Below are 15,227 nucleotides of genomic sequence, written 5' to 3' on the forward strand. Positions count from 1 at the left end.
TTATAATTTCCTGAGTATAATTCCTAAATAACAATATTTTAATATTCCTTACACACACACCATTTTCAACTTGAAAATGATACATATTTCCAACTATCGGATATTCGTGAGGGCCTGGAATAAAATTTAAAAGTCTTCCCATTCTTCTATATCTTATAACACAATGTAATGCAAATAGAAATAAAATCAAACCCAACAAGATAGCGAGCATGGTTATATCTGGAAAATAGGCAACATTAGAATAATTATTTATAAATGCAGCAAGAGAAATGTTACCTACTAGTTATTGTTGTTAAGGATAAAACTATGTAAAAAATTTTGTCATAGATCTAAATAAAAACTAGAATTTTTATAGTTTTTGAAAATACATGAATTATTTGTTTTATTGTTTGTTTTTCTTTTTATTAATTGTAAGAACATACGTATACGTGAGCAATATATAATAATTAAATGGGAAAAAAAAATGATTTAACTTTACTCTCTCCTACAGGATTATTATTTTTTGTGATTTATATATATATATAAATATATATATAAAAGATATAATCTCTCGCGCACTTAGAAGAAATTCATTTAATCGTTAGATTGCTGGAATGTTAAATGAACGACTTCCGTTGAAGAAATGATAATATTGAAAAATCCGAGATTTTATTACCATGTACGAATAGGAAGATAATTTTTTGCTGATAGTTATTAATTTGCTAAATGGATGAGACATAGTTAATTAAAATAACGAAGAAAGATAACGAAATTGGCTTGAACGTGTAGTAGCAAGAGTTTATTTACTACAAAGTAGTTATCACTAAAAGAAAAAATGTACGTAAACAGATTATTTTATCTTTTCGTTTTTTATTTAACATTAGGTCTACGGACGGGTGAATACGCACTTTCTTTAAAAAACCGATTTATTCAAGTTAACTAAAAATTGCACAATATTATGCTTTACGTTTAAATAAAGTATCAAGAAATAAAAAGTCCTTAAAAAAATATCATGAATATAATAACAATAATACTAACGGGTAATCTTACTTATTGAGTACATTTTTTACATGTTTATTGCACTTTGCCTGTGCATTTTTTGCATATCACTTTTTTCAAGATATGCAAAAATTGCTGCTTTTATTTTCGTTGCAGTAGCCTACTTGAAAACTTTTCCGCTGTTGTAGTATTATACATGATGAAGAAGCTTCAGATCGTAGGTAAATGTTTTCGTTTTCCGCTCCTAATTTCTCGGCCAAACAAAACATTTATTGTTTCTTGGATATCGTTGCTCTGGTGCATGATTTATATAGTATTCACGCGTTTATTGCTGCCAAATCTAGTATATTGAAAAAGATTTGAAAAGGCCATCGGAAATTGCCTGCTTTTACGCTATATTTGCGTGCCATCTGGTCAACGAAGTCCACTCCGTGCTTCGTAATATTATAATATGATGTAGTTTCTGGAAGACGTTTGTGGTTGTCTTCTATTTGTACACCTGTACGATCTCGCAACATATGCGCCCTGAGCATACAGAACTCCTATAAAACTACGTTATTCCGCAATTGTGATTGTCTAGTCTGTTTTCAAGACGCGACGTACCTCGGCTTCAGTGCAATCTTTTATGTGTTACATTATATGTTTGTCAATTATAAAATTGCATTCTTTTAGCATGGGCAATAGGCCCTCCGATATCCTTGAAAATCATCCGGATGGTCGTCCTACCTCTACATCCGCCTGATTTCAGTTTTGTCCACTGTGTCCCGTCAGCTTCAATTTCGATATCACCCGCTACATTTTGGGATGTCCTGGGAAAGCTCCTCCTCTCATCTTCAGAGTCAGAGCTAGAAAGAATACGCATTTTCTTCTTGTTCCGACGCACTGTAAATAAATTCTTCTCTTCACTATCTGAAGATATTTCTGTCCCTCCACTTTCAAAACATTGTGTAGTTTCATTGCCAGGTTCGCTTTCGTCTAATTCACAATCATTTTCTTCGGAGGAATCCTTTCTTTCTCGGAGGTCCAGACTAGGGCCTATGGTATTAGCGAACTTTTCTACAGCCTTCACATCGAGCGGTAGCCGAAAGGTTCACTAGTTCATAGGTTCTAACCTGTGCGTGAGGGTATCATGTAACCACCAATTTCGCATCTTCATTAGATCATACTGTATTTCTTACTGGATGAATAATGTGGCGAACGAAAAAAAAATATAAGAATTATTTTCGAGATAAGCGTACCCGTCAATTTGACGGGTCCCGTTAACATAGTATTAATTTATAAATATTAATTTAGTATATTTATGAGAACCATTATTTCTAAACAAAATTACGGGTACAGGAAGTTAAATTATTAAATTATATTGCTAGATATATCCAGTTTTTTAGATAAGAATCCATTTAAATATGTTGGACTACATAAAACTAGGCGAAAAAGTTAAATAAAAGCTATAACACATCAAATATTGTTACGAACGTTACCATTTTACAAATATAAAGCCCTATATTTACAAATTTTGTTCAAAGTTCAAGCAGCCATTTATCCCTATCGCGACAGATAAAAGAATTAGAAAAATAAGTAAAATAATAAATTGCTGTCTAAATATAAACAATAAGAAAAGACATAGAGTAAGGTGGAGGTAGACGGTGGATTATGTACTTAGTGAGTCACTAAGTTTTGCCACCAAGATAGCTCCGAAAATATGATAGTAGTAGAAAAGTTCATAGAACGAAAGTTGCAAGGAAAAATGGGGGTTGTAATATGATTTTAGTTTTTGTTTGCTAGGTGTAGTTTCTTCCGAGATTTATAGGTCAAGTTTGTTTTTTTTTAATAGAATGCTATGTTTTGATACTTATTTGCTAATAACGGCTGTCGTGGCGAATCCAACGATGTGAAATATTAAATATAGTAAGTATTTATTAAACACGACGTATTCATCAAACCTGACTATGTCTAATTGTTCCGTTCTTTGCCGGACAATTAAAGGATAAAGCAACCCTAACGCACGAATGACGCAAGCGTGACGCGGAGAAGCTGTATCGTTGCTGGTTGCTTCGCCAGATTTGATCTTCGTTAACCTCCAAGGATCTTAGTGTTGCACATTATTGTATTCGACTCGATAGCTGTTATCAGAAGATAAGTACCGAGGCAAGCTGTCTTTTACCGCGAAGATTGGTGTAGAATGATTCACTTATCCACCCCTATCTCACTTATTCCCGCTTTAAAACTATTGCATATTTTGCCTACTCACGGCTTTAATCATTAATAATTTCTATCTACTATTTTTTCGAAATATTACTTTTTATTGAAGAAAACTTTATAATTTAAAATAAATGACAACTTTCTTATCTATATAAGTCTGAAATAAACAACTTAATATTATATCGTCTTGGGCTTGATTCGGAGGCCAAAACAATGAACAACTTTTTATTTTCGCATTCAGAATACTATTTGCAATTTTTAAAATTAAAATGTTACGCTGATATTAAGCTACGTGCTGGTTTTTTTATTTGAATGTCAATCTAAATAAACATGGTAGAGGAAGGTCGATCACTCTTGTTACTCTCATTATGATTTGCTTTCAAATTTAACACAAACTTTTTCTTGCAGAAATGTTTGCCTATAGTAATGAAATTATAAAATGAACAACTTTGCTTACGTTGTTTATTATTTATTGAAGCGCTGCGGCACGAAGTACAAATTCCTTCCCAAGGGTTAAATAACCCGAACAGTATTAACTTAAGCGTTTGAATCAGCAATTAGGAGTTCGTTGAAATTGGTAATTAATCACGTGTAAACTTTGTAATCATTGTTTTAACAAATATTCAGATCCTGCAAAATGATTAATTTTGTCCGATACTGAGCTTGCTTAATTACATATTCTTGTAATGGGGCAATAATTCTGAGATTGCTATAATAAACAAAAACAAAGAAGATCGAAGTTTGACATAAGGGACGTGAGCTAGCATTAAATTAAACAAGTTGTTATAATGTTGTACTTTCGATTTTATCTCATTGATAGATTAGCTATTAAGCACTCGGAGCAATAAGACGTATTTACTAAAAGCAATAATAAGTTAGAAGAACAAATAGATATACCCGTATTGTTAATCTGTGTATACTTCGGCAGTTAGTGGTAGTGTGAGATGAACAAACTTGCCGTTACGTCAGGTTTGAATCCATAATGGAACAAAACTTAAATTTAAAGCTAAACTTAATAAGATATGGTAAAAATTATGCCATTAACAATCAACTGAAAGTTCGGAGACTGAAAACAACGTCAGGGTATATAGATACTGATGATTTTAACAGAAGAGATGACGCTACTAAGAAATGTAAATTCAATCCATCAAATAGTTACCTATTTCTATATGATCTAGGACGAACCATAGAAGAAATGGCTAAGCAAAATACTAGTGAGCAACAAATTTAGCAAACTACAAAAAGTAGAAGAACTTCCAGGGAAGTTACAACGGATAGGATAACTCCACAGCTGAAACCCCCACCAATACATATAGAAGCTCAGGTCATTGCACCGCTAATTGAACTACTGAAAGAAATAGCTAAAGATGAGTACACATTAAACCAATTAAAGGACAATCATACTAACTATTCTCCCTGGAAAACAGCGAAAAGATTCAACAGACCAGTAAAATTCTAGCCGAAATAAATGACAAGATCGACGCAATCTCATTGAAGAAACCGTCCACGTACTATCTTTTTCCACTTATACCAATAACAATTTAAATTAAAAAGAAGTATGAAGTTAATAAAAAAAAAAAATTTAATTGATAATTTTAAACAAGAAAAATATATCTGTTAGATTCCTCCAGTCTTACAATGATAACATATTTATCCTGTAGAGTAAAAGGTCATACTTGCGATTAGACTTATACGTAAGAGGAGACTAAATGCACTTGATATAAATGACAAAAGTTTATTTTGTGTTCTCTTAATTACTTGGATATATTTTATTTTATGCGGGGACCATATTAAACAGGCTAATCTTCGTAAGTCGCATACCGTTAAAAGACAAAATGTTTTCAATCCGAAAGCAGTGAAACGTGATGGAAGTGTTACAAGTTCATCAGCTAAAAAATTAAAATGTGACATAGAAGATAATTTACCTGAAGATAGTCGTGTTAAATATAGAATAATAAAATTTTTTTCTATATTACGGTCAATTCAAATCTAGTAGAGTGCAAAAAGTGTAATAGGGATGTGAATTGCAGACAGCCAGCACACGTAGTCTGGAATTTAAAATGGTGGTATCAAGTAATAACTATGTTAACGATAACATTCCTTGTAATAATGTAAGTAATTATTTAATTAGTATTTCTATAATTACATAAATTCAGTGTAAAATTGGAAAACTCTTAACTAATAAACTATGAGCCTTTGAAAGATTTTGTAAAAAATACTTTCGTTTTGTAATTACCCAAAATATAAAAAAAAAATTAATTTATCCTGAAAAACTATCTCTATAACATTTTGAAAAATTGTTTAAACAATTGACTATAAAAAATTAAATGCATGACTTTTAGGCAAAGAATTGTGATATTCGGATTAAGCGGATCAAAATACATAACAAAAGTTTAGCTTCATCCCTCGAGCTCAAAACTTTACGAAAATGTAATACCGTATCCAAATAAAAAAACTTTAAATGCGTTTTTCTCGAAGTTATGTTGTTCAAGTCGGTGACCACTATAATTCAATAACCACTCAATGGATTTTGATGAAATTTTTACTACTTAATAATAGCACTAAAAACTAGTTTTTCACCAAAAGATTTTCTTTTATGTACAAAATTTTTATTCTTTTTCACAATAGATTCATGATTTTTTGGTCAAAAAACATAGAAAAATATGCCAAAAGCCGCCATATTGTTAATTTCAGAAAAAAATAAAAAAGCTTCAATGAAGGAAAAGATTTATTATTATACTAATGATTTTTATTTTTTTTTTATTTTAATTTATCCAAGTAAGATGTTCTAATGGTCACCGCGAAACACTACTTGCGAAATCGGGTCTAACAAAAAGATGGCCATATATATATTTTTATAAATAAATAATATTTCTTTTTGGAAATTTTATAGAAGTCAAGTTAAAACAAAATATAAAAACTCTGTTTAATCAATTGTATAAAACAAAAACCTTATTAATATAAAAAAAAATTATAAAAATTTTTCCTTTTTTCACGTCTCTGACTGCATCTCACCCCTTATGCGAGGTTATCTTAAAAGAACTAGGGGCCGATAGTGAACAAAACAACACCGATATCTTCCGCTGAAAGGAATCCGCTTGCCTCTTCGACGAATGGAAGCCCTTCCACCGATAGCCGTCTGTGAGCTCGAGTTATCACTTGGAGATAGTATTAGTCTCTCATTTATCTTAAAGACATTACCGATAGCTGTGTTTGAAATCGGGTTTTTTTAATTAGAAATAGTCTTAATTACTTAAATATACTGAGACAGGAATTTTTCTTTTGTTCAAGACTAAAAGAGTTTTTTCCTTCACCTGGTGGGGCCTGGGTCAAGTGACTGTCAGAGCTCAAGGTTTAGACGTTAATAAAATTTGTTTATTTAAATCAGAAATGAATAGTTTGGCACCAGTTACGTTTTCCCTAAAAAAATATATGAGCCGTTTATTTTTAAAATAGTTTAAATCCATTTTTGTTTATAATCAAAATGTATAAGGGTTTGCAATGTTCGATGTTGAAAGCGCAATTCTTTTACTATTTGACGAAATGCTCTTATTCCCTAGTTTTATTTGGATAGCCTCTCTTTATCGTCGGTTGTCGAATTTGTCGTTATCTAGGAGCTACAAACAAGGCACTACTTAAGACAACGTGTAGACATAAGTTAGTTAATTTTATATTTTATTTTGAATATTTGAGTCGTGCGACATCGAGGAACGTCTCCTGACAGATTTCCCTGTCACAATTCTAATAGACTGCTACAAGTGTTCAAAATTTCTCTCGCACTCTAGCCTCACTTTGTTAATAATATTTTCGTGATGATTGTAAAAACTACTTAATGAATATCAATAAATATTTATATAAATACCTTTATATATAAATACCTTTGGTTTGTTATATTTTATTCTTAAGGTACTACTAGATACTTATTCCTCTTATTGTGCCATATTTATTTATCACTATTTATCAATTTTATGTAAGAGCGTGTCGATATTTAGAACTTCATTAAAATAAATAAAATCAGTAATAAAATTAGTTACGAATAAAATACAAATATTTCCTGTTTATATTTAAAATTACATATTTCATACGCTTATTTTTCGATGGGCTACAACTTGGGCGACCTAACTCTACGTGTTCAAATGCATATCAATGATATTTTAAATTCTGTTTATTTTTTATCGAATCTCATTATAGCGAAATTTATTTATATTTTTATCAATTAGATATAAAATTTATTATTATTTTCACTAATCAACAAAATTAATAATAAAACTAATAAGCATATAATGCTATAGGGTTGTTACGTCCGAAAACGCAATTTGTTAGATTAAATTAACCAATGCCTGTTTTTGCCACTCTGTATGCACCGAGTATAGCTAGGATCTGGCAGGTTTGCTTTTCCCAAAAATCATAGAATACTAAAAATGGCAAAATAACATTCCAATACAAATAATTGATAGGAGGAAGGAGGAGGAATTTGGAGGATTCTTATGTGTGATGGTGTTAAAGTCCGTTCACCGTTGCTCTGGCTCACAATTTGATTTAATTTTTGGAAACATTTACTTACAGTTTCGTAAATTCCTTAATCCAACAAAAAGCTTACTCTTTCTGTTTGGTTCGCAATAACTGGTTTAATATTTCCAAATTCACTTGGTGTTAGTAGTGGTATTCAAACACACAATTTAAGATAGAGACCAAACGCACTTATTTACAAGAAAAACAACAAAATGCGGTCTCTTGGTCTATTCCGTCGCTATTTATACATCGCCGCCCCTCCACATTCCCATTTTTTTTCTTGAAACTCCCTCACCATTCGAACGTTCTTATTCCCACCCCTTCCTTTCGGTTCGGGAATGCTCCAGAAGTTTCGGCGCGATTAGCGATAGGGCGTGGATGTTTTCTCAAACAAAACCTATCCGACAATCGCACTCTTTTGTTCTCGTCGATCGTTGGCCGGTCTTTTGTACTGTATATGTTACCGTCAAAGCCGGAAATCAGACTTTACTAGTAATTCCTCGGCATTAATATGAATTTAAAGAGCCTTCAGACGAAGTCGGAAATAAGACTTTTTGGAAAGTTTTTCCTAAGCATCAAACATAATATTTTGATATCCTATAGAATATCAAATTACTATTTAAGCATCGTTGAAACGGATACATCCTCGTGCACAGGTCCGACGCAACCCCTCTCCCCCCCCCCCAACAAATAACCCGTTTATCTTCTGATACGATGAAGGACAAAAAATACATATTTTCCGTAGACATTTCTACGAATATCTGACTAAATAAAATATATTCTTCACGTACGATAATTAACAGTGGGCCCTATATAATAACACAACAGTATAAAATAAGTTCCAATTTCTAAAAGTTCGCACAGTCTTATAAACCCGCGTATAAAAACCCGCATACAAGAATTCATGGAGCAGTCAAGGTATTTAATTAGTTAACATATATATTAGATTTCTATGCATTAAAAATGAAATGAAACGTATTTCAAAATGTCATTCAAGCTTATCATGTTGCAACAAGTAGGTTGATTAAAATTTCTTATTTTTTATATGAACATTTGTTGCCTTAAGGAAGACATAAATTTTGTTTTGTAGAAATTTCATTTTTCTTAACGTATTTTGAAGAAATTTTTGAAGTTGGTGCGTTTAAGAAAAAATGATGAGAGTGAATCTTTACGATGCGCGCGCACTGCGACCGAAAAATCGTTACTACGAAGTTGTCGGTATTTACGATACGCGGACAAAGCAATTGTAAATATACGGCATGAAGTCTTTTTTCTCTTCTTCTTCCTCTCTTTATTTTTTCTCAAGCGGCCATCCATCCAAGTTCTTATCGTACTCAAAGCGCTGTTTGATTTAAATGATCGAGAGCAGGAACTAGTGCTGTCACCGCGCCATGACCTTTGACGCATGAAGTAATTTGATATAACTGCCCTATATTTAATGTGGACTGATATCTATATTTTGATATTTTTCACCAGGGTCAGTATACATTTAAATTTCTGTTTAAGTTTTCGAGATGCCTAAAACTAATGCACAGAAATGTCAAGAATATCGTCTTCGTAGGAAGAAGAATAAGGAAAATAAGGAAAACAAAACGCAAACTAATGCGGAACGTTGTAGCTACGTTGCTAGAATGTTGCTGCGAAGAAAAATGATTGCACTAGGATATGAATTGCCTGCGAATGAAATTTTATGTATTCCGTCAACTTCTAATTTACTTTGCGAACCATCGACTCAGCCTGTGATTACCGGTACTAATTTAAATAATTTAAATGTCACATCCAAAACTAATATTATTGCTTATTATTTATTTTATATTTGTTTGGTCTTTACCATTTGAAGTTATTTACATTTATTTTACATTTATTTAATACTAAAAAACGGGCGTGGCTAGACGAGGATTTTCTTCAGAATTCGTGTAGCATTCAACATGATAACGATTTATGTATCATTTGTAAAGATTATAGATTCTTAGCGTATATTCGAAATACGCGCCTCAATTATTTTGAGAATATTGAGAATATTGAGAATATCCTTAATAAAGTATCACAGAGAACTTGGACATAAAAAGAGGTAGAACTTAATTTAACTAAGTTGGACGTTTCGTCCCTTTATTAATTATTATTATTATTATTATTATTATTCAAAAAGTTGCTGAAGAAGTCCCAATAATGGGACGAAACGTCCAACTTAGTTAAATTAAGTTCTACTTCTTTTTATGTCCAAGTTCCCTGTGATACTTTATTAAGAATTATAATTTTGGACGAGAGAAATAACTAATTGAGAATATCATTCTTCAAATCGTTGCTAAGCACGCCCTGCTGGGTCCATCACAAAGCACTCGTCGTATTCTTTCATAGGWCGCCTACGACGACACGTTTTAGGCAACCAGCGAAGAATTTAAAAAGAAACCGACGAACACAAAGCGATATTTCTTATTTTTATTAAACCCTTCTTCTTCCTTACGTATAAATAAATAAATTAAATTATACTTAATAAATATATATATGTATATGTACATGTATGTATATATATATTATATATATATATATATGTATGTAGGATCAGGTGTGGAGAAGCAAAACAAAAGGTTGATGGTAAATTTTGTTGGTGTATATATTGGGAAAAAATATCGGTATGACAAATACGTTTAAACACCTCTTAAAATAATAAGAATTATAACAACAAACGGAACGTCTTAAAGACTAAAAGATATACGTCTTATACGGTTTCGAAATATAACGACTCAAACGACTTTAACAAAATAACGACTTACCACTTGCGGTTTATAGAAAATCTCGGTTGCGCGTGCCAGAACAGTCGAGCGGGAATCACTTCTCGGCGCGTTCAGGCAGCGTTAAGCGGGTGGGTTCAAGAAGAGAATATAGAGAGGCAGAAATATAAAATTACATCTGTATCAATACTAAATTTATTTATTAATAATCTTGCAGGGTGTGATACTTTTCAAAACAACTTGGAATGTGTAACGCTACAAGACATGTTTTACACTCCCATGTAGTTTCACTCCGTTTTTTATGTTTAGCGCATACTACGCACCTCCGTTGTGTATTTTTTTTGGCGTTTGTAGGTGGTATATTTCTTGGGAAATGTCCGGGGTCAATACTGATAACTTTACACGATGAAGAGCAAGCAGAAACTGTGCCTCGGTAAAGACTTTTATTGAACAGTGGACGTGCCACGCACGTCATTTATCTTTCTGTAACAATCGCCCAACGACGTGCGTAACACGTCGCTGCCGTTCCGGTAACAAAAGCATGTTGACGTGAGTGGCACGTCTTTCCACCGCAAGTGGTTAAACCACCAAACAAAATAATGACTTAGATGACTTAACAAATAACGACTTAGACGACTTAATGAAATTACGACTTAAACGACTTGACAAAATTACGGCTTAGACGACTTAACAAATTCGCAATTTTTTAAAAAAGTCTTTTCGTCTCAACGATCGGCCAACGACTCTATATTTTCTTTTACTCCCTTGGCAACGGCTTTTTGCGCTGGTCACGCACCAACACACACACATGCACACACACATCACATTCGTCCAAATAAGCGAATCACCCGCACTGCATGAACCATTGCCTATCGGCTGAGGCTTGACAAAAGAGTATTATGCCTCGCCCTCACATATATAAACCTTTATCAATTGTATTGAATATTTTTATATACTTTATTTTATCATTTTATCGTCTCATTGACAAATTTAGAGTATGTATTATATTGGCATGCGAGATAGTTAGAGTTATTTTTGATGTTGATGTTTTTTTTTGAAGTTATTTTTTTGAAATTATTTTTGAGGTTATTAAGGTTATATTCGTTTTGGTACGCTAAAGGAGTATAACTTCTTACGTGCGTCATAAGTACACACACACCAGTTTTTTTTATTTGTTAGTTTTAATTCGTTTTATTTGTTCTCTATAGTGATCATTAATTTAGGTTAAAAATGAATAAACTGGATAACATTCTGTGCGATTTTTTTTATGCCTCAACCATATGATAGCAATTTTATGATTTTAATCTAAGAATACTGATGAATTAGAATCGCTCTCTTCATCCTGATATTATAACAAACAATAGTAAGTAGAATAGCTTAAAGTTCAGCTAAAATACTTTATCGAGTAAAAAGTATGAATTATATTTTTTTTTAATTCAATTTATGGGGCCTGTTTCTATTTTTATACGTTTATATTTCATACATAAACTACTTTCTTACGTGGTTTTAGCTAAATATGCGGCTTTACGTTTTTTGTTCCGATCAAAGACTGTAACATACCTAAGAAAAAAACTCCATTCCATGCATATAAATTTCATTTTCCAATGGTTAACAATATAAATCTTTTAACTAATGTCTTCTTCGTAGAGATTTCAATTATTATGCGAATAGAATCCAACCACAGTTATAAGAAATAAGCAAGACATGAGTCTGTTAAAAGGTGAAAATAATAATCTTGCTCTTCTGTAAAAAACAAATATTATAAAATTCTCTTGAAAAATATTTATTCAAAGCATTAGAAAACTTATTCTCTCCGCATAGATGATCAATCATTTTACTCGAAGAGAGAGCTCATTATTTTTAATAGCAATAAGAAGAACGCGACGATACCGAAATCATGAAAGATTTTGGAAGACATCGTCTTCTTTTTATTCACACTAGGAAGAAACCATGTGCATTAATATTCTATCAAAAGAATTGACAAATGAATGCATCTTATTTATAAATTATTTTCTACAATAATTCTTATTAAACTATAATCTCTTGCAGCTCTTTGACCAGTATCAATATACATTTACATTTTTCTTTCAGTTTCCAAGATTTCTAAAACTAATGCAGAGAAGTGTAATGCCTATCACACTATTGTTTTATAAATGTATCTAAAAGATAGTATCCATCAGAAACAAACGAGGAACGTTGTAAGGCATATAGGCTGTGAAAAAAACTGTTTTGTTACGCTAAAGAAGTGTCACTTCTTTCGTGCGTACATAAAAGTACATACACTAATTTTCTTTTCAAAAGTGTCTGCCATAACTTTAGAATCATCATAATTGTCTGCCATTATTTTTTTTAATAATTATAATAAAAAATAATAAAATATCCACATAACTGTCTTAGTAAAATACCTTTAAAGTTGGTCTAAATATTGTACTTGTACTACCTGAGTGACGCCATATGAACAACTGCCGAACTTAGTTAGTCTTCCTCTAATGTATAGTAAGTTTGAAAGATTGACTAGACGAAATTTGGACTTTGATAAAATAAGTTCTGTCTACAGGTCACTGACTCTTAAGTTATTCGCTTTGTCATCAAAAGTATACAAACGCAATTGTTACAATTCTAAATAAAAAAATAATTGTATCAAAAGATAAGAGGTTTAAAAATTTGTTGCCAAGCTTGTTTTAGCCACCCTGCGTTCACCAAGTTTAATGAGAATTAGGCAGATTCGTTTCTCCAGAGGTCACTTAACGATAAAAGAATGACAAATTACGAATATTAAATGAATCTATCCGTTTTAACCTTTATGCAAGACAGCAGAACAATGATAACTCTCGATTTTTACTAATTTGTAAATTGTCGACGGTTAATGAAAGAATCGGTTCATCGAAACACACTGGACGAAGCCAATTATTCTCAGTGTGGTTGTTTCCAAAAAACTTTGGTAGTTTGTACCAAAGTAGGGGTAGGAGTGAATAATAATGTAGGAATTATAATTGGTTACGATAATGATCCACCTGAGCTCTGATCTCAATTTTTTGATTAAATTATATTATTTGAAGTAATGCGTGGAGGAGGGGGAAACACCTTCTCTGCTTAGACGATCTCTTATCGCTCGCTCGTGTTGCTTCGAATCGGGAAGAACGACGCTTGAAGAAGCTTGGGCTGACTAACATAGCACGAGAGGGATGTAGATAAGGCCATGTTCTTTCTCTGTCTCCGTTCATTATGTGAATCGGGTGTGTTTGAAAATTTGTGTAGAAAATCGTAGCGAGACATCACACATACTTATGAAAAATAAATCGATATCGTTCCTAACAATATTTCATGTGTAATAGCTTTTATTAAACTTTTTTAGCTAGGCATATGCAGTCCTACATATTTTAATGCATTTTTATTTAAAAAGAAGGATATATATAGAGATAAAATGAATTAAATTAACTTCTTTAACTGTCTTCTTTTAAGAAATAATATTTATCATAAATATACTTAAATAAGAAAGTGAAAAATGGCACTTACGATGGAAGATGTTAACACCTGCATTTTACTTCAATATCTTTGAACATTAATTTATTAATTTAAATGAGAAATCACAAAATCTTATAGAATCACTTGAAAAAGAAGGAGATGGAAATGCTATTGTCAAAGATTTATGAACATTTAAAAGCAAATCCACTCCCAACGCAATATGCTGTTAGTGAAAAAAACTATTTTCTGTATATGTAACTAATAATATTACCAATTAATTTTATTTCCAAAACTTCTTTGTAGAAACAGTTTTAAGTATACCCAATTGATAGGAAAAAGCGAGCTGGACTTTGATAATCGTAATGCCGTTTACATTTATGGAAGAATTGTACCATATAGATAAATCATTAATGTTTTCTTAAAAAATAAAAAATATGATTTATTTTTTATTACAATTTTAAGACCCCGATACTTTTTCGATACTATATTTGCATTTACACCACTTGGTAGAGTACAAAAAGAAGAGTTGAATATACATTGCAAAGTTTTTCGAGAAATGTACGTCTTTCTGACTAGTTATTTGAACCTGCCTTTTCCGAAAATATCTAGATTCGGAAAGTTTTACATTCATTCCAGATAATTGTGGAAAGGAAATGTTTTCGCAAACAAACTCATAAGAAATATTTGCAAATCTTTGACAATTTTGATTAAGATGACGTTTTCAATAAAGGCCCGAAGAAGAAAGAAAAGTGTATTCGAATTGTTAAATAAATGTTGTTGAGGTACCGATTCCTTGCCGACCGAAGGGTTCCTCGTACCAATAACTTTYGAATAATTTATAGGTTTGTTTGCCAGTTTTATGTCCTCCACAAATGTGCTATGATATTTCTTCTACACCTTATGGGTGATTCTCACATTTCGAAATAGTATCGAAAAATATGCTATGCTAAAAGGCTATGATCAGGTAACCCGATATTAATGTATTAATTAATCCATGATAACGGTTGACAAACATTTTCCAGACTCGCGCTGTATCGTTCAGAAACAGTAGGACCGCATAACTTTAAATAAACATTCTGGAGATTTCGTCTTTATTATCGTTCCTAAAAAATATAAACTATTCGACAAAGGATTAGTTCTCCTATTTACAAACGCAGATTCTAGTCCAGGCAACAAAAGGAGAACTTGGAAAATTTAGCGGCCTTGTTAAAATTTGATATAATGGTAATTCGACGACGCTGAGTCGAATGGTGCTAATTTTTTTGCAATTGAATCAGAAGATCTTTGAGAAAAAGGGTAAAAAATGGTAAAAAAGCCATATCTTAGAATCTATGCATTTAA

At 31.9% G+C, this 15,227-nt stretch overlaps 1 protein-coding gene across 1 annotated transcript; it reads right to left on the reverse strand.

Moving 5' to 3' along the window:
* Positions 1 to 1,624: 1,624 nt before the first annotated feature.
* Positions 1,625 to 2,109, reverse strand: LOC106792422. Its single transcript, XM_014758839.1, has 2 exons — positions 2,091 to 2,109; positions 1,625 to 2,013 (listed from the first exon to the last, which is right to left on the reverse strand). Exons 1-2 carry the CDS (start codon positions 2,107 to 2,109, stop codon positions 1,625 to 1,627), a joined length of 408 nt encoding a protein of 135 aa, XP_014614325.1.
* Positions 2,110 to 15,227: the final 13,118 nt, after the last annotated feature.

The sequence above is a fragment of the Polistes canadensis genome, unplaced genomic scaffold, assembly GCF_001313835.1.
Source record: "Polistes canadensis isolate GaletaPanama2010 unplaced genomic scaffold, ASM131383v1 scaffold_427, whole genome shotgun sequence".
NCBI lineage: Eukaryota > Metazoa > Arthropoda > Insecta > Hymenoptera > Vespidae > Polistes > Polistes canadensis.